Genomic DNA, 19,596 nt, shown 5'->3' with positions numbered 1-19,596 from the left:
CACGGACGGTATTCCGAACGACTCAGCAAGAATGCTTGTCGCTGCGGGATAGGTAGCAAACCCGTCAGTCGACTATAATCTCAAATATATTACCTCAGTGTAAATCGATGGAGTGACAATGCAGATACGTAATGTAAGGGTAGTCGTAGAGTTGAACGCCTCCATTCGGGATAGTGCTTATTCCGGGACTCTACTACACTAGGTGCAGTACCTAGCTACTACTATTTCACTAACTTACAGAGTGTATGGCGCCGGGTTAGGGCTTATTCCGAAGCACAAGTGGAGTTGAACCCTGAAATTAACTTCGGTATGATTCAATTTGAATTTATTATTTACCAAATGTCTTTGATAACATTAAGGTATTATAGTAAACAGCAATAATGTGCACTACGTGTCGAAGGCTATCGATGATGTTGAAGGAATCTTGACTGATATTATATGACATTTTACAGATCCCACTGTGAGCTTGTTCATTTGACATATTTCCTTAAACCACCTATGTATATCTGGTGCATGTCATATACAAGCATAGTGATTTACTCTCTAGCTCTGTAATCAACCGAATTCAAAGCCCCCATAGGTTTTTGACCCGCTGTGGTTCCATAAAAGAATCCTTCAAGACTATTAAGACACTTTTCTTCAAAGTTTCTCCAAGTTGATTTTGAACACACACCAATATGCGGCAATAATGTGGTCATGTAATTACTCTTGAGTCGAGGAGTGATTTCCGGCTCATTCTCATGAACATCACTTGCCCACGCAATAACCTGACTAGAGCCAAGTGCCTCAATCAAGGCTTTCTCATGAACAATTTTACCCCTGGCCACGTTCACGAGACGCAATCCAGATTTTTTGGCCAAGGCAAATTGCGTCGTAGAGAACATATGGTGAGTCTCGGGTGTATATGGGCAAGAGAGGCAGATGCAATCAGCGACAGCCAGTAGTGACTCGAGAGATGAATGATAAGTAGCGCCTTCATGAAGCGCAGCTTCGGCCTCAAGTTTTCGTCTCGGGTTGAAGTAGTGTATTTTCATTCCCAGGCCCAATGAAGCTTTTCTGGCAACTGCTAACCCAATATCGCCTAGCCCCACGATACCGAGGATCTGACCGTACGGATCAATGGCAATCGTACCAAGCTCCCGGCTTCGCATCCACGGTCCTCGCCGTGCACAGTCTTCCGCAAAGCTGAAGTATCGATACGCTGCCAGAATCAAATACAACCCTGTATTGGCGACAGCTTCGGTTGCACAATCCGGAGTATTGCAATACCAAATACCCGCCGTGGTGAGGGCATTCAGGTTCACGAGATCGTGGCCATGACCCGTGCAGCAGATGATACGTAGTGACTTTGGATAATACTGAACAAAGTCGGCGCAGAATATGATGTGATCCACGAACGGGCCTGCGTTGCGCCAGCCAGTACGCACAATTGCATCGATTGAGGAGTATTCGCCGTCTGGCTGGAGACGTAATTTGAATTCTTCGGTGCTTTTGCAGTCGTATGTCACGATGTCGAAAAGCTGTGTAACGTTTGTCCATTTAGATTCGATCACTTCTCTTACTGGAGAGGCAATGAGAAGCACTTTCGGGCGTCGACCCATCTCTATAGATTCCATTCTTCAAAAAAGTATCAAGCTCATTAAGTTCATAGACTAAGTATTTGGAGATTCGCGCTACATGTTCAAACCTGTTTCCCATAAACTATTTAGAATATTAATATCTAGTCACGTTGATGCATGTTGGAGGAACCGCTAATTGCGTATCACCAGAATACGCTTATCCCGGAGGAGCTGCTTAGAAAATGTAACTAGCTCTGAAAGTGATGATTCAGACCCAATCGGTTTACTAGAATGAATGTAAACATGGAATGGTATGGAAACAAACTTTGAAAAGACATAGATGTTTAAAGTACTCTTTCTTTTTCAAAATGGGCAGAATAATTGCCCCATTTGGCATGCTCGTAGCCCTAATCTGACGTCCTAGCCCTAAGAACAACCTTCTTAAGCAGAACCAAGGAGTTAACTTGGATAGTCTAACTCGGTATCGGCGTACTGCTCCAATCATTTATCCTCGAATTTGCCAATCGACATTCGCATAGATTAGCCTTGATAAAGAAGCAGCCATCGGACTCTTCAGTCCGACGATAATCAGCGGACTGGAATGCCCGATTCGTCCCCGCATCGCACCGATAAGATAGATAGTATGATCATACTATCAACGAACAAAAAAGTTAAGAGAAAACCATTGGAATAAATAATCATCTAGATAGCCAAAAACTACTCAAGTACTACCAGCTGTCTGTCGAGATCGACTTTTGACATAATAGACAAGATGCATCCTCTCGACCCTCTGACTGCGGCCGAAATCACGGCAACGGCCAAAATCGTTCAATCCGTCAACCCAAAGGGCTCAGTGCATTTCAAGAATATTTCTCTACTCGAGCCGGCCAAGCGTGAGCTGCGCAGATACCTTGCTGCAGAACGCAGCAATGACCCTGTCTCGGCCCTGACGCGTCGTGCATCGTCACTGTACTACCACCGCGGCACCACAGATTTGTTTCTTGCAGTCATCAACCTCACAGCCTCTTCAGTCGAGAAGATCGAAAAGCTAGAGGAAGGCTACCATGGCCAAGCGGATATGGACGAAGTCCTCGAAGTGAGAGCAAAATGTCTAAGTAACCCTAAAGTCTTGGAGAGGATTCGGCAGTATGGGCTGTCGGATGAATTGGAGGTTGTGTGTGATACGTGGCCGTATGGAAGGGACACCGATGATTTTACGAGGCGATTGGCTCAGGTATGTCCTTTTTCCTTCATGTACTTTTGGAAATATGGATTGATTGCTGATTGTTTGGGTAGTGCTACCTCTACGCAAAATACAAGTCCCACCCCGGCTCAAACGCGTATGATAATCCGCTCCCCTTCTCGCCCATCATCGACTATGTCACAAAAGAGTTGGTTGATATTATTGATTTGCCACTCGGTGACGATCACGGTGTCACGCCAGACGTGGAATATACCCATCACGAGCCACGAGAATGGCATCATGATCTCCACTCGCAACCGAAACGCACCGATCTCAAGCCTCTGACTGTCCATCAACCCCAAGGCGCTTCTTTTCATGTCGACGGCCATCTTGTGACATGGCAAAAATGGAGGTTCAGACTTGGCTTCAATTGGCGTGAGGGCATGTTGTTGCATGATGTCACTTACGATGGCCGCGAGCTTTTCCATCGTCTCAGTCTGAGTGAAATGTTTGTGCCGTATGGGGATCCGCGAACACCGTATTCACGAAAGAGTGTCTTTGATGTTGGTGATATCGGTGCTGGCGTTGCAGCAAACAATCTTGCTTTGGGGTGCGATTGTTTGGGATTGATCAAGGTATTTCCTCACCTTCTCCGTCTCATTTTTCTTAGCTGATGTTAAATGGATAGTACTTCTCCTTTACAATCAGCGACTCAAACGGCAACCCGGTGCCCAAACCAAACGCAGTCTGTATGCACGAAATCGACGACGGAATAGGCTGGAAACACACTGACGGGGCCTCAAAGCAAGTCTCCATCGTCCGCTCGCGCGTCTTGGCGCTGCAGACCATCATCACAGTGGGAAACTACGAGTACATATTCATGTGGCACTTTGACCAAGCCGCTGCACTACATTACCGAATTCAGGCGACTGGCATTCTGTCTACTGTACCGATTACTCCAGGAGTGACGGTGCCATGGGGCACAAACGTGAACGAAGGCGTCATGGCGCCTTATCATCAACACGTTTTTGCTTTACGGATTGATCCAGCGCTGGACGGCGATAAAAATAGTTTCGTGGAGGAAGATTCTATTCCGTTGCCGTTTGATGCGTACAATTATGCTGGCGTGGGATACATCACGAAACAGAAAGTCATCGCGACATCAGGCTATTCAGAAGCGCAGCCGAATCGAGTACACAAGATCATCAATCCGTCCATCATCAACAAGGTTTCTGGAAAGCCAGTTGCATATTCGGTGCATAGCGCGCAAAAACAAATGCTTCTCGCTCATCCGCAATCTTGGCACGGTCGACGAGCGAAATATGCCTTGCAACCGTACTGGGTTACTTCATACAAAGATGGCGAGCTGTACGCTGCGGGCGATTATACATACCAATCCCTCCCCACCGATGTTCTGCACGGCAGCTCGCTCCCCAAAAAGGGAGACGTCGCGACATGGGCCGCCCGAAACGATAATGTCGACAACGAGGATATTGTGTTGTGGCACTCTATCAGCTTGACGCATAACCCGCGTCCGGAAGACTATCCCGTTATGCCGTGTGAGACGATGACAGTCAGTCTAAAGCCGAGTGGGTTTTTTGAGTATAATCCTGCGCTAGATGTACCACAAAGTACTCAACGACAAAATCAAAGTATGCTGTATGAAGAGGCGCAGAACATAGCGACGAAGAAGGCGGATGCTTGTTGTCAGTCTCGGCTTTAATCCGTCATTGGAACATTCGAAGGTTTATTATGTTAATTTCATGGTACATATTTGGCGCGATAGATATACACAAGTTGCTATTGAGGGTACCATGGTCATAGGATAATTGCATTAGCCTTCACAAGTAGAACGTAATATCATCAGAGAACTCCTCCGCGGCATTCTCTGTATCAAAAGGTGTATCTAGACTAAGCAATAGACCGGGAGTATAATCTGCCCATTGCAGATCTACCTCTTTATGCGCTGTTCCAGCCTCACCTTGCGTCGCATTATGATGTGCGTCAATCAACCCCGGTTGTTCCGAGCCCGTCGCGCTCACACATACAAAATCCTCCGTAATAATCTCCCGAATCATCAACAACGTAGGCCGATGAACCAGCACCGCCGTCAGACCCGCCCAATTTTGCTCAATACCAGACCTTCCAGCCTCGCTAATCCTCGTTGGTCGTCCCCATGTCTCACTCACAGAAATCTCGCGAGCCAGAATCTCAAACACGTCGCGGAGGCATTCTGCTTCGTCCCATCGTTCAGCGAGAATGGCTAGCGTGCTAGAACAGGCGCGAATGGCGTTGGAGACTGTAGACGATTTGTAGGATTGTTTCCATTGAGGAAGTGGAGTTGCAAAGAAGCAGTATAGTAGGCAGACGCCCAGCTGGAATTGTGTGAGAAGCTTGACAGAGAACGTAAGCTTTACTATTTCCTTTCAGTCCCAAGAGAGTAGATGGATGAACTTACCCCAAGCCACGGCTGCGCAATTTCCCTAGCCATCTGAAACTTCCGAAACAACAGCAGCGCCTGACAGCATGCTTGCACCGTCAAATCTCCCGCTACACCCTGCACAATTGTCTTTGTAGGGCGGAAGAGCATCACGATATTGTAGTAATAGATCATCTGCAGCCATTGGATACTAACATACCCCTTTTGGGAAGGTTCCGAGGTCGTCGCAGATTGCGTATTCCATTCTTTCAGTTTTCCTAAAATTTCGGATCGCCATCGGAAAAGTTCTTCGGATTGAGGGTTAAAGTCTTTGCTGAGAACGGTTTCTTGAATTTGTGATTCGAGTTGCCGGCTTACAATGATGTGTAAAGCCGCGGAGATGCTAGCAGGGCCATTCCGGTCTACGAGGTGTGTGAGCATGTCACCTGGTGATGCAAGTAATTGGTCGTCGTCAATTTTATCGAACAGCTTTGAAAATTAGTTTGATCTGTAGCTGATAACAGAAGAGGACTCACCGGAACAGTGATTTGGTTATCTGGAATCGAGCACGGAATGTGAAACGAGCTACACACAGCTCGATCCATAGCGTAAGCACACCAAAAGACTCGTCTCCGATGCTGAATATGAATCAATGCATCGCCATTTATTGGATCTGGCTCTGTCTCGGCTAGATGCATCTGCGACATGACGCAAAACCGAATCGTCCATGATGATAATGCCATAATATCCGCTCCGGATGGCATGTGCAGTGCATAGAAACCTAGTAGCAAGAAGCCCTGTGCGCGAAGCAAAGTATTTGGCAATGCCTGCAAATATGGGAGATATTTTGTTGTTGCGAGAGCATGAAATTCCTAAAAGACGTCAGTCTACCTACAGATAAGTATACATGGGGGCTACTTACTTGCGCTCTGATCTCACCGTTGATGCGAGATTTAGTCATCAGGAATGCAATCGCATAGACCTTTAAGCTGAATATTAGCCAACTGTATACCATCCCCAAAACATAGCACATACCATATACACAAAAAACCCTTTCCACCTTATCGCAACGGGTAACTTCGCCCTCTCCGTACGCCACGACTCATACCACTTCAGAAACTGGTGCCTTAGTAACATCGGATACTGGGAATGAGCCATCTCAAAATAGGTCTGGATGAGGAACTGCTCCATTTCATAACCGAGATCAGGCATGTCTGGAGAAGTTTCGTCGTTCATAGCTGTAGATGGCTGGGCTCGGTTATTGATGTTAGATAGAGCGCCAAATATGCCTAAATTAGAGACGTCTAAAGATGTTACCGCCAATGGAGATGATGTAGGTAGACTAGGAGTGTCATATTGAACTGCTGTTGGTGCGCATTGGGTAAGATCTGGCTGAAAATTGAAATTTGAATTAAGATATGAATCATGTGGTTGCTGCTGTATAATCTTCATATATGTCAGTAAATTTGTGCATAAAATGATTACGAAAAACTCACCGGTGCCTCAGTCCTAGGAGCGGTCGCAGGCCGTCCTTGAGGTTCCCTACTAGTGATATGATCAAGACTTTCTTGAGGAATCAAAGACTCCAGTTCCGCGACTCGCTCTTCCAAGCGGTGGACATAACTACAAAGACATCAACAATCCACATCCAGAAACTTGATTAGGGGTGCAAAGGAAGCACAAACTCAATCTCCAGGCGCGGCTTTGCGACGACAGATTCAGTAGGTATGCACTCTACCAACAATCAGTGAAGAACTTCATTTCATATATTTGATCATACCAGAACCAGTTTGAGTACAATTTTCACACGGCCGATGCTCAGTACACTGGAAAACTCAGTCAGAAACCGCACTACAATACTCCGTATTCAATTCATGTATGTACCAACACACCTTTTGCTTCCGGTGTCGGCAGCGTTTACATGCTAACACTTTCTGTCTCTTGGGCGGCGGCGGTCCCTGTCCCGCTTCCGTCGACATAGTGTAGAGATCTTATCTATTGAGTTGCTGAGTAGTGGGGATGGTCGATGAAATTGAGTCCATATAGATTGATCGGATCGGCAATACAATCCGCCGATGTCTTCAACTTTATCGTCGGTTGTCTCCATTTTTATTATAACTACTTCAGCAACATATGCGGAGAAAGTCTAAGAGGATCCATTGTCATTTCTATTCGCATATTCAAGAAATTCCGGCCGTTAGATTCATATTTCTGTGTGATGCATTTGTTCTATTGATGATGTCACCATCATAGCCCTAGCCCTAATTTTTTCTTGCCCATGGCTTCGAACTTATCCTCACCATCGGGATGCTTCAATCCACGAAAATGCACCAAAACCGAACCTATGTTGATAACATCGCTGGATGTGGATCCTACAGCGCAAATTAATACAGCAAGACTAAGTGTGACTTGAAGCAGAAAGAACATACCACGATAATAGTATACTTATCAATCAAAACGCTCCCCTCTCCATCCCTTCGAAAATGCATCCTCGCCGCCCAAGTAAACGTACTCTCCTCTCCAATTTTTGAGATGTTGACACTCCTGCCATGCATCATGACCTCCTCCGCTTTATGACCAAACGGGTACACCGCGTAGACGGTATGGTCGCGGCTACGAAGGGTTGACCAGGATTTTGTGACGAGATCGATGAGTGCTAAGCCATGTCAGCTTCATCAACACTTAGAAGGTTTGAAGCCTGGGAGACAAAGGACGTACTAGCTCTCCCCTTGACGTTAGATGTGCCCTTCTTTAGTTCGGCGTCTTCAGTAAAGTGGGAGCCCCATTTTTCGAGCTCGTGGTTGTCGACGGCTTCGTAGAGGGAGGCGATGTGTTTCTTAATTGCGGGGTCGAGGACGGTGTCGTCACTTTGGAAGGTTTTCGGGGGCACAGGCATGATGTTGATCGGACTTTGAAGCAATCTATAGATAATAGAAGAGAAGCCAATGCTAAAAGCAAGATTTAGTATAGTCAAAATGGCAGGCTCGAAAAGATGTTTTGGCCTGGAGGCCACTCACTTTTTCAAATGCGAATTTTGATAAAGCTGTTTGAATTTCTATATCCCCTCAATCTTCTATCTCTATCAGGAAACTTTCGATTCGGCTCCGATGATTGATGAATTTTGGGTCTGTCGGAGAACGGCCCCGCATCGCAGTGCTGCGGCCGACAAGGTTACGCCTCGTCGGTTCGATGGCTTGGAGGAACTTGGTTTCTGCTATGAATATCATGGTACTGAGATCTATGCTGCGCTAAGTGCATCTTTCCTAATATTACGGGTCATGAGCTCTGGCTCATTGCGTGGTCGATACTCCTCCTTATTCAATTGTACGCTGTGTGTTCGAAGATACTTGTTGAGCTGCTTATATACGTCGAGCTAGTGAATTCAAAGATCGATTGATTATTGATACCAAACTTAGATTGTAGTTGTTGCAGAATGATATTAGTGAAGTTGGCGTAGAGCTGGAAAAAAAAATCCCCCCCTACCCATAATTCCACCACTGTAGGCGTAGACCACTAACCGATGACGAGTGCCTTCACTTTACCAAAGAAATCTTTACGAGCAACCTCTTCATCGATCCCMCCCAGCCAATCTCGTCGTCCGCTGACAATATCTGCTTCGGCTGCAATGACCCATTTCGTTTCTAGAAGAAATAAGCAAACACGTCCTTCTACGAACGGGACCAAAAGACTTACTGTGCCATAGCTTCCATCCAAAATACAAAATGATAAATAGAGGAATGACTAGGTACGAAAAAACGAATCCCTTGACGTCAAACGGGTTCAACAAAGTCGTATATCCAGAAATAAAAACGAGAAAGATGTTGGTAACGACCAGCACCCAGGATATGTATGGATAACCCTTGGACTGGAAAGGCAGTGAAGACAGTGGCATTCCCTGTGCGGCAATGGCAGCACGGAAACGCAAATGAGTAACTCCGATGAACGCCCAAGCGACGAATGCCGCCGAGCCGGAAATGTCGAGTAGATAGGTAAACACGTTACCGGCATTTTCGGAAATATTGAGCAGCGAAATCAGACCAAACAGGTTGGTAAAGACGATTGCGTTGACAGGGACGCCATTTGTGGTCGTTTTGGCGAGGATTGCTGGTGCACGGCCTGATTTGGCTTGTGCGTATATGCAACGACTGGCGATGTAGATAGCTGAATTGATAGACGACAAAAGGGTGACTACAATAATCGCATTGATCAAGTTTCCAGCGCCACTCCAGCCAGCTTTGTTCAAAGCAACGGTAAATGGCGAGGAAGCCGATTTGGACGTCGCATTCAACAAACCATCTGAATCAGACGGCACAATCAATCCCGTGAAAAACACCATGCCAATATATACAATCAGAATTCGCCAAAAAGTTTGTTTCAACGCTTTGGGAATGTCCTTTTTCGGGTTGCGAGATTCTCCGCCTGTGATGGCGATGGCTTCGGTTCCTGAGTACATGACTGCTGCTAAGACAAGGACTTTGCCGAACCCGTTGATGCCGTTTGCGAAGGGACCGGGATCGCGCCAGTAGCGGAATCCGATGTAGTCACCGCCAATAGCACCGGTATCTAGGAGGCTGTGAATGTCAGTAATAAGCAGTATATTGTGCAAGGCTCTAACTCACATAGCAATGATATAGAGAATGATGACGACGACAAACTTGAAAGATGCGAGCCAAAATTCCATTTCTCCGTAAACCAGAACCCCCAACAGGGAGGTACACATGAAGAAGGCCCAACAGATCAAAATCCAGGCGTAGTTAGGGAGCTTGTCGGTCCAGTAAGTCAGGATAAGAGCGGCGCCGTTGTATTCATTAGCCAAAATTGTGCCCTATACAATTCACTGGTCAGTCCAAGTATTCTAGATACCACATGTAGATCGTGGTGCAGACACTCACCCACATATACCAATAATTCCACCCTAATGCAAACGACAAAGCAGGGTCCACAAAGCGACCAGCAAACTCGTTAAACGAACCCGTAGACGGAAAGAGCGTGGCCATTTCTCCAAGTACCTGGGTCACCAAAAACACATCAATACCAATGATGATGTACCCAATTAATGAGCCCACGGGACCAGAGTATTCCAATGCAAATCCTGTGGCATAGAACGTGCCCGGTCCAATGACACCACCCAATGCAATCATGAGCAGATGTCTTGATTTGAGGGCACGACGCATGCCATCGTCCATTGCGAGGTCGTCAGCCGGTATGACCTGGCCATCGCCAAAGTCTCGGTCACGATCATTGAGAGTGGTGGTCGCGGCTTCTTTACTGTCTACTTCTGCCATGGTGTTGTCTAGTACAGGCGCAATTCATACACCAGAAGAAATGATGGTGGTGAAATGGCTTGCGGCAGGACAGGGKTATATCTATCCTCAGCCTGGCCCAGTGGGCGACGCGCAACAGTCAACATGATATGAACGCATAGATTAGCTTGGCAGAGCAGAAACTATACTATTGTCGTCCTGGCAGTTGCGATAAGGTTCATTGGGGAGATAGTCTGTCGGACTTTTGGAGGTCAAAGACTGCGATGGGAGCCGATGGCCCCGATGGCCAATCAGAGAGCGGCTTCCCCTTATCTTGGTGCTAGTCAGGATTGAGACTAGCGTACAATTGGCGGGTCTGACTCCGCATTCTCCAAATTCTTGCCTTTACGGAGAACTCTCCATCACTCTTCACTTCTTGGTTCATTATCAAGTGCTATCTCGGTGCTACTGGCTACAGTCTACGCTCTACAACAAACGAAACCGCTTTTGTGACAAGATACTCCTCCACCGCGACGTCCTTGCCAGCCTCCTTGCCATACCCAGACTCCTTTGTGCCCCCAAAGGGCAGTTCTGCGCCAGAGATTGCACCTGAACGGTCAGCCATTAGCATTGCTAGTGGAAACGGGATAGACATACTAGTATTAAGGCCGATCATTCCAGCTTCAAGCTCGTCAAGCAACCTCCATGACCGGTCGACGTTCTTCGTAAAAACATACGACGCCAAGCCCATCTGTAGAAAGTAGTGAGCCAGACAAATTCGTACCGATCAGGACAGGGACGCACCGAAGTTGCATTAGCAGCCTGCACAACTTCTTCTTCTGTTTCAAATCGATACAAGGTAAGAATAGGCGCAAAACTCTCCTCGTCGGTTATACGCATATCAGTCGTAGCATCAGCGATAATAGTCGGCTCGAAGAAGAATCCTGGTCTATCTATACGCTTTCCACCCAACAGAATTCGAACGCCGTGTTTCTTTGCGTCTTCGACTTGTCGCTCGGAGCGGTCGATGCTCTGTGGCGTGGTGACGGGGCCCATTGTCGAGGTCGTTGATGCGCCATGGCCGACGACTATTTTTGAGGTTCTCTCGACCAGGATTTTGGCGAACTGGTCGTATACGGCTGACTGGACGTAGACGCGATTTGCGCTGATGCATGCCTGGCCGGCATTTCGCCATTTGAGTCCCATGAGTCCTGTATTATCTTAGATACGTCATTCTATACAGTCAGTGGTGTTTTCATACCGTCCGCAGCTTGATTCAAGTCCGCGTCTTCAAACACGATATACGGACAATTGCCTCCAAGTTCAAGGGTCAGTTTCTTGAGGCCGTTTGCACATGTCTTGGCTAAGAGTTTCCCGACACGCGTCTATCTCAATCAGCACGCCCTGCACTTGCAACGAAATGAGCGAACAAGCGAACTTACCGATCCTGTGAAAGTGACCTTTTTGACCAACGGATGGCGACAGAGAGCCTCGCTGACCGCTGGAGTGTTATCGAGGCTGGTCGTCACGACATTCAAAGTACCTTTCTCAAATCCAGCTTCTTCAGCCAGTAATGCTAGCGACAGGACCGATAATGGAGTCTCCGGAGACGGCTTGAGCACCATTGTACAACCAGCCGCCAGAGCAGCCCCCGCTTTTCGAACCACCATCCTGTTATATTATGAGCTCTGCGAAGGAATCACATATAAGTAATGAACTACTCACGCAACTGGCAAATTCCACGGAATCAACCCCACCGCCACACCAATCGGTTGCTTAATCGTCAACGCCTTCTTCCCCGGCACCACAGAATCAAACGCAGTCCCCTGAATCCGCATCGCCTCCCCCGCAAACCATGAAATCGCATTAACCGAATAATCAAGCTCAAACATGGCATCCGCAATCGGCTTTCCAGTCTCGTACGTGATTATTGTCGCCAAATCTGGCTTGTGATCTTGTATCAATGCCGCCCATTTCTGGAGTCGTTGTGAGCGGACCAAGGGGCTGGATTTGCGGTATGCGAGAAAGGCCGTGTGGGCGGCTTGGACGAAAGCGTCAATGTCCTTGGCATCGTTGTCTGGTGCTGTGGCCCATACGTCGCCCGTACCGGGATCTTTGGGTCATTTTCAATCGTTAATCGTGGCTTGTGCTTAGTTTGTAGGTTGAGAGCTACGTACCTAACACCTCAAATCGCTTGCCGGTTGTAGCTTCCGTCCAGCAACCGTCGACGAGGCTCTGGTTTCGAAAGAGTGAAGGGCGACGAAGCTGATGCAAGTCAGTGTGTCTGTTGCTACCAGTCGCTAGGAAGATACAAGTGTACCTGAAATGGTAATGTCGTAGACATGGTAGTCGTTTTTTCAATGCTCTCTACATTCAAGAATTATATAAGTATCGCTCATTCCTTCCTCTATTCAAATTACACGTTCAGGAAGCAGAAATATACCTTGAATAAATCTTTCTCCAATATAAAATCAAAAGAAAAGCCCCCCTCCCCCCGCATAATACGCTACATGACTTCTATCGCACGCGTCCTGCCCTAGTACCCCGACGGCGGATGGGCGATGTCCCATCGGACTCTGGCGGCCGATATAGATCGCTCTATCCGTCGTGTCCGAGTAACTCTCTCATCTCCTCTCTGTCATGGATAAGAATGAGACTGACTGTACGTAGTCTTAGCTAAATCACATTGACAATAATTGATTACAGCAGCGCGCTGAAGATTTTTTGAGTCTGACTGGTTCAGGGCTCCCCATCTCTTAGATTTCCCAAAAGGGCTGATATTAGGGCTAGGGCTATGATGTTAGGGCTACGGAAATCCCATCTATCGTTCCTTATCAAGGGGTACATACATTGTCACTCTAAGTGTCAGGCATGATTTAGACTTAGTTATTGTTCAGAACGAGAACATTGTATTAAATGTTATGTCTTGAAAATTTAGATATTTACTTCTCGGTTTTTTTTTTCTTTCTGCCAAGCTAGTTGAGCGATTTCGTTTCTCTCCATGACGGTACATGACAGTTTTGGGAGGGCCCGGGGCCTACAAAATTGTTACTGTGATATTGCCCGAACAAATTCAATAGGAGATGGAAAAATTGAAATACTGGTCTGCTTTCAGTTGATCAGTCAGCGATCTACTGGGTAGAGACTAAACTTGCATTATATACTAGAACAACTATTTTCAGAAAGTCAACAAAAGGAGTTTCCATCGAAAAGCCAAGAAGATTTGACAAGAAAAAATAGGTAAGACTTGTTTGATGTCCCTAAGGGGAATTCTAGACTCATACAGTTGTGTTGGCTGACCAGAATAGTGGTCCCGAGACGCGGAAAACCTTGATAGAGCTCTGAAGTCTGGACTGAACTCTAGATCAAAATTCTTCGAAGAATTTACCCGTCACGCACTCAAATCCAAATCGTACTTAGGTGTGCATACTACGTAGTACAATAAATTTCCGCGTTGCACCAAATTGCTCATCCAATCGCTTCGCATTTAGAGGCATGTGCGTATAATTGCTTTTTCTCTTGTCCCTTTCTTTTCTTTTTCCATCGATGCCCGGCTTGCCGTGTTCTCGGCATCTGGCATCTAGACTGCTAGATTCTCCTTATCTACATAGTACGTACGGAGTACAGACACGGATAGTCCCACTTGATCTATCAAAAAGTTCGGTACCTTAACAGACACTAACAGGCTAAAAGCTAGAGTATGAATGGAGCCGATCTAGAAGAGTCTGGGAAAATGTTGTCGTTGCACGTGCGACCTAAAATCCTTGCGTGGGTCGAGTTGTTGATCGACTTGATGTATCGCAATCATGAGAAAAAGAAAAGGGGGCGGCATGCCGGATCAGCTAGAAGATCCCGAGTTGAGATGCCCAAGACGGCTTGCCGAGTTAACATTTTTGATAAATGCCCGAGAGGAAACAATGATAGGCAGGGTATCCTTCTATTATCAAGTCGCCAGGGGCTGGCTAGATAATTTTCGCTTGTTTACCATAGCTCTCGACTAGATTTTGTGGATATCTAGCTCAAGCTATGCGATGGACACTCCCGGAGTGGAGATACCCATATGTAGTCACCCGACTCGGTAGCCGACTCAGTCGAGACGCAACAAAGATCATCTAGGTCCGTTTCATGTCTGAGACTGATCAGCTCGGCTCGGCTTGATCAGGCAGACATAGTTCAAAAATCCCGAGCGTTGGTACCCGACTCAGGGGATTTGCCGTACATAAGTCGAAGCAGAAGAGAAGCAGAAGAAAAAGTCCGAGCTGAGGGTGGACAAAGAACCGTGGGTCCGGTGGACGGTAGCATCGCCATGTTCGCCACGCCAGAGTCTAGATTTCTCTAGGTGTCACTTGTCTACGCGGAAGACAAGGTAGGTATATACTATTTATAACCCGTACAATGTAGATAGATGGATTTATAATGCGTAGTAGTACTACGTACGTACACTATCATCATTATCGAAGATAGTGGCACAAATGAGTACAAGGGCTCTGCGGCCTCTGATTGGTCAATGTAGAGGGAAGTGAAAATTTTCGTCGACAGGGCCACCACCAATCTGGTGGCTGACACGGCTGTTACTGTATGCACAGGGGCGCTATCTACAGTCACTTGAAGTCATTGAGCAGAATAATATTAATGAATATATTATCCATGCTGTCGACATGGGTGTACACAGTAGAGTGTACTGTGTACTATGTAGAGCGTCGGTTGTGCCGGCTTATCACCAACCAATGACCGCGCGCTGATAGAACGACTGACGCAATGAACCCACCGGGTTGACTGTTTTCGGCAATCCGAGGTCTGAGAGGTCTGGATTGTGCAGCTTGCGTGGTGCATACGACATGTGGATAAAGCAACGAGTAAAATACATGGCGTGGGTGGTGCTTGATAAGATCGCCGCCATGGGCTGGCTAGTACGGACTTTATCAAATTATCCATGGATGGAAGCTTGGACTTACCGGCGGGTAATATCCAGGAAGGAAGCAAGTATATGACGGCCGTTCCCCACAGCCAGTCGAGCCATGTTCCCTCTTTCTTCTCTACACTTTTCTACCATTTTCTTCCTCATTGCCTCTTTTCCATCAGTCCTTTGACTGACGATAGTGACTCAACTCTTTCAGTGATCCCTCCACGCTGATCTATTTCTCGTCTGAGCATGGTGGGCTAGTGGGGTGATTGTTCCGATCATCGCGAACATTCTCGACCACCCGCAACGACACAAACGAATAACATTTGAATAACTCATTTCCCATTGACTCTATTATGGACAACGAACCTCGCCCCGCACTCAGCTTGAGCGGCGCCTCCACCCCCGAGCGCATTGACGAAGGCCAAATAACCCCAGACAGATCCAGCGTCGTATTCCCCGACCCCGGCATCCCACCCGAAGAAATCGTGGAACGCCTGCGCGAAATCCGCGTCAAATTCCGCTCTCACGATGAACACATGCCTGCTCCAGAATATGGCGAAGATGCACAAGCGGAAACCACACCTCGAGACGAGATGGGCGCCGACCTCGAAAAAGGCGAAACGGCCAGGTCAGATATAAATGATCCTGAGGGCAAGAATGGGCTGACGCGTATGCCGACTATACGGGATCGTGCTCGTCATTGGTTGACGAAGATGGGAAGACCAGAGGAGCCAGGTGATGGATTGACGCCGGCGATAAGTACATCTGAATGGGTGGACGAAATTGCTCCGCTGGCCAGCCCTCAAAGTGAGCCGCATGTTCATCAGGATGCTACTGTTGAGGCGCAGCGTGCACTTCGTGGTGTTGGACTGCATGCTGGTTTGAGGAAAAGGCCGAAGCCTTTTCGCACACATTCTTCAGAGTCTGTGACCAGTGTTGGTGGCTCAGATACCGACGTTGAAACCCCTCAACATGGCGAAGGAGTGTTGTCATATCTGCTCAAATTGCATGCTCATCACTCATTCTCGGGACGCAGTACACCGCAGACTCCAGACAGTGGCGCCGCAACACCCAAGAGCGGTGCTACTAGTCCCATCAGCGGTGCGACGACTCCAAGAAAGAAGGTGAAATGGTACAGCAAGCACTCCCCAAACCAGTCAACCATGTCTTTGGTTGGAGCTGGCTTGAATCTCGGTTCACAAGCCGCACCGATGGCGATGGACGATTTGAAAAAGTCCGTGGCTAGTAAGCGGGAGAAGATGATGGGAACTACCAAGAATGGAAAAAGCAAAAAGAGCAAGAAACATCTCAATGATCATATCGCAGCACGCATTGCATCAATCATCACCAGACAGCGGTATTTGATGACGTTGTGTCGGGCAATGATGCGATTTGGTGCTCCAAGCCATCGACTAGAAGAGTACATGTCAATGACTGCACAGGTGCTGGATCTGCATGCTCAGTTCCTGTACCTCCCTGGGACAATGATCATGTCTTTCGACGACTTGGCCACGCGAACTACCGAAGTCAAATTAGTACGAGTGGCACAAGGAGTGGACTTGGCTCGGTTAGAGGACACGCAAAACATTTATAAAAATCTAGTGCACGACAAGATTACCGTCGACGAAGCAATCAACGAGCTCGATGATGTGATCAACCGCCCTGCGAAATATCCTACCTGGCTGGTTGTGCTATGTTATGGATTTGCGTCTGTGGCTGTCGGTCCGTTCGCATTTGAAGCAAGGCCGGTTGACATGCCAATCACCTTCTTTCTCGGTTGTTTACTGGGATTACTCCAGCTTGTGTTTTCTCCTCGGTCTAGTCTTTATTCGAACGTTTTCGAAGTCCTCGCCACAATTCTCACATCTTTCCTGGCCCGCGCCTTTGGTAGCATCCGCAATGGCGTGGTAGATGGCGCGCAGCAATATTACTTTTGTTTCTCATCCATGGCCCAATCCTCTATCGCTCTGATTCTCCCCGGTTTTCTTGTCCTCAGCAGCAGTCTCGAATTGCAGTCTCATCAAATCATTCCGGGATCTATCCGTATGGTATACGCGATTATTTATTCGTTGTTTCTAGGATACGGCATCACAGTCGGGACAACGATATACGGACTGATGGATCCCAAAGCGAACCCCAACACCACATGTTCCGGTGAACTCATTGGCAACAATCCTTACGTTCAAAGATTCCCTTTTGTCGCAATATACGTCGTCTTTCTCGTCATTATCAACCAAGGAAAATGGAAACAAGTCCCCGTGATGATCCTGATTGCCGAAGCGGGTTATATTGTGAACTATTTCAGCAATCTCAAACTCGAATCAAACCCAGAGTTGGCCAACACTCTCGGCGCATTTGCCATCGGCGTCTTGGGTAACCTGTATAGTCGAATATGGCACGGCCACGCCGCAACAGCGATTCTACCCGCTATCTTTGTGCTCGTGCCATCCGGCCTCGCTTCACAAGGCTCCTTAGTTTCAGGTGTCCAATCAGCCTCCGAAATCCGAGCAAATATCACCGGCGACTACTCCAGTTCCGCGACAGGCTCATCCGACAGTTCTGTGTATTCAATGGGATACGGCATGATCCAAGTCGCCATCGGCATCACCGTGGGCCTGTTCCTGTCTGCCGTAGTGATTTATCCACTTGGTAAACGACGAACAGGTTTATTMTCTTTCTAATTTTCGGCGGCTGCATGTTATAGAGTATATATTGAAACTTGCATTTCTGAGTTAGCGAGCATTTGCATATGATCAGCGATGTTTTTTTTAAAGCGGCGTTTTGTTTTGTTGATACCTACCTCCATACTAGTTAATTTGGACAATGCATTTTCGGGCCCAGCCTTTAATGTGAACGATTGATTTTTTTGTAAATGTGTTTATGTAACAGAGATGCATCCTAGACACCAAGACTGCAGTGCATGCTCCAGCACAGCATCCGTTTCGCGGCAAGGCTGTGACTATCGCGCAAATATTTGTATCGTTCTACTACGTAGCCATTTGAGCCATCTATGTACGCACGCGGTGCTTGTACCGTAGGAAACTTGAATCAATGCCTTGTTGAGACTAAAATTGCAGTGCAGCTTACTGCAGTGTAGCTTACTGCATAGTACCTCATCCACTTCCCGGTGCACGTACGTAGTTGGAGTCTGCCTTCTCGAGGGTCTAGACCCAGCCTGATTTCCCTCGTAGGGACTAAAATTGCAGTGCAGTAATCTTTGGGTTCTGTGTTTTCCATCTCGAAAGCACGATGATACTTTAAAGAGCTATTGGACTTACATATCTGGTCCATCTGCATACTGCTGATGCATTTTGTGAGCCAGCCTTGTCGCTTGATCACTTCCAAGGTTAGGTCTTATCTACCCATGTAGGTATATACATGTGCGTAGTCATTTATTCGACGATGCGGTTCGTGTACTGGGAGGTGAAGACCACACTCTGATCTGGTAGAACCTGACCTTGCAATGCAATAACCACCTATAGCCCTGACCCCTTTGAAGTGAAGCCTGCAGATTATCCTTGTTTAAAATTTGCTATTTTTTGATTCTAGCTACCATTTGCATGTTGCATCACATCGACGATTGGGTTTTAAGCGACCGTTTTTAGTTCTTTGGTATCTAGGTCCATACTAGTTTGATTTGGGCAAATGCATTTTCAGGCTCAATATTGCCACTTGAATTGTAAATAGAAATCCATCTTGAACCCGAGGATTGTAGTGCATGTCGCAGCAAGGCTGTGACTCGTCGTGCAAAATTCATGTATCATCAGCCATTTGAGCCACGTATGTACGCACGTGATGTATGTATAATTAATTCAAGCTTGAATCAATCCCTCGTGAAGACTAAAATTGCAGTGCAATCACCGCGTTAAATTCGTCCACTTTTGGTAAGATTTAGGTCGATCCTTTCACAGAGACTAGAAGCAGAGTGCAATAGACACAGCCTCTCTTATCCAGAGTTCCAGGGCTGATGATTTGCATCGTAGATACTAAAATTGCAGTGCAGTGATACCAACTCCCCCGGTAGTAAGCCAATGGTTACCCCTGTCTGTTGCTGGCTTGTCTGCCGAAATCCAGCCTTCTGCCTTTCTATTACGTATAATCTAGCCACTTGAGCTACATCTGTACTCACGAGATATGTGTGTGGAACCCAGATCAATGCCTTGTAGACACTAATAGTGCAGTGCAGTGGCTAAAACTAATATTGCAGTGCAATGCCAGGGCGGCTTTTCAATGTTGTCCATTTCTCCACTATATTTGAAATCTGCTTTCTCGAGAGGTCTAGACTC

General features: G+C 47.0%; 6 protein-coding genes across 6 annotated transcripts; 2 read left to right on the top strand and 4 right to left on the bottom strand.

Moving 5' to 3' along the window:
- Window positions 1-536: 536 nt before the first annotated feature.
- Window positions 537-1,601, bottom strand: BHQ10_003320 (uncharacterized protein; the record flags this gene model as incomplete). The annotated part of the gene is made up of 1 exon (XM_040875564.1): window positions 537-1,601. One exon carries the CDS (start codon window positions 1,599-1,601, stop codon window positions 537-539), a length of 1,065 nt encoding a protein of 354 aa, XP_040731824.1.
- A 730-nt stretch (window positions 1,602-2,331) lies between these two features.
- On the top strand, window positions 2,332-4,465 carry BHQ10_003319 (uncharacterized protein; the record flags this gene model as incomplete). The annotated part of the gene is made up of 3 exons (XM_040875562.1): window positions 2,332-2,793; window positions 2,856-3,377; window positions 3,431-4,465. 3 exons carry the CDS (start codon window positions 2,332-2,334, stop codon window positions 4,463-4,465), a joined length of 2,019 nt encoding a protein of 672 aa, XP_040731823.1.
- Window positions 4,466-4,583: 118 nt separating this feature from the next.
- BHQ10_003318 (uncharacterized protein) lies at window positions 4,584-8,057 on the bottom strand (the record flags this gene model as incomplete). The annotated part of the gene is made up of 7 exons (XM_040875561.1): window positions 4,584-5,135; window positions 5,201-5,650; window positions 5,698-6,033; window positions 6,084-6,143; window positions 6,197-6,450; window positions 7,674-7,817; window positions 7,880-8,057. The coding sequence occupies 7 exons, from the start codon at window positions 8,055-8,057 to the stop codon at window positions 4,584-4,586; spliced, it is 1,974 nt and encodes a 657-aa protein (XP_040731822.1).
- A 617-nt stretch (window positions 8,058-8,674) lies between these two features.
- On the bottom strand, window positions 8,675-10,446 carry BHQ10_003317 (uncharacterized protein; the record flags this gene model as incomplete). The annotated part of the gene is made up of 4 exons (XM_040875560.1): window positions 8,675-8,802; window positions 8,855-9,732; window positions 9,781-9,986; window positions 10,054-10,446. The coding sequence occupies 4 exons, from the start codon at window positions 10,444-10,446 to the stop codon at window positions 8,675-8,677; spliced, it is 1,605 nt and encodes a 534-aa protein (XP_040731821.1).
- Window positions 10,447-10,876: 430 nt separating this feature from the next.
- Window positions 10,877-12,748, bottom strand: BHQ10_003316 (uncharacterized protein; the record flags this gene model as incomplete). The annotated part of the gene is made up of 8 exons (XM_040875559.1): window positions 10,877-11,013; window positions 11,062-11,155; window positions 11,209-11,615; window positions 11,666-11,789; window positions 11,847-12,075; window positions 12,130-12,517; window positions 12,582-12,669; window positions 12,725-12,748. The coding sequence occupies 8 exons, from the start codon at window positions 12,746-12,748 to the stop codon at window positions 10,877-10,879; spliced, it is 1,491 nt and encodes a 496-aa protein (XP_040731820.1).
- A 2,915-nt stretch (window positions 12,749-15,663) lies between these two features.
- On the top strand, window positions 15,664-17,991 carry BHQ10_003315 (uncharacterized protein; the record flags this gene model as incomplete). Its single annotated transcript, XM_040875558.1, has 1 exon — window positions 15,664-17,991. The coding sequence occupies one exon, from the start codon at window positions 15,664-15,666 to the stop codon at window positions 17,989-17,991; it is 2,328 nt and encodes a 775-aa protein (XP_040731819.1).
- Between the last annotated feature and the right edge of the window lie 1,605 nt (window positions 17,992-19,596).

The sequence above is a fragment of the Talaromyces amestolkiae genome (genome assembly GCF_001896365.1).
Source record: "Talaromyces amestolkiae strain CIB chromosome Unknown scaffold5.1, whole genome shotgun sequence".
NCBI lineage: Eukaryota > Fungi > Ascomycota > Eurotiomycetes > Eurotiales > Trichocomaceae > Talaromyces > Talaromyces amestolkiae.
This window is presented reverse-complemented; position numbering and strand designations above follow the sequence as displayed.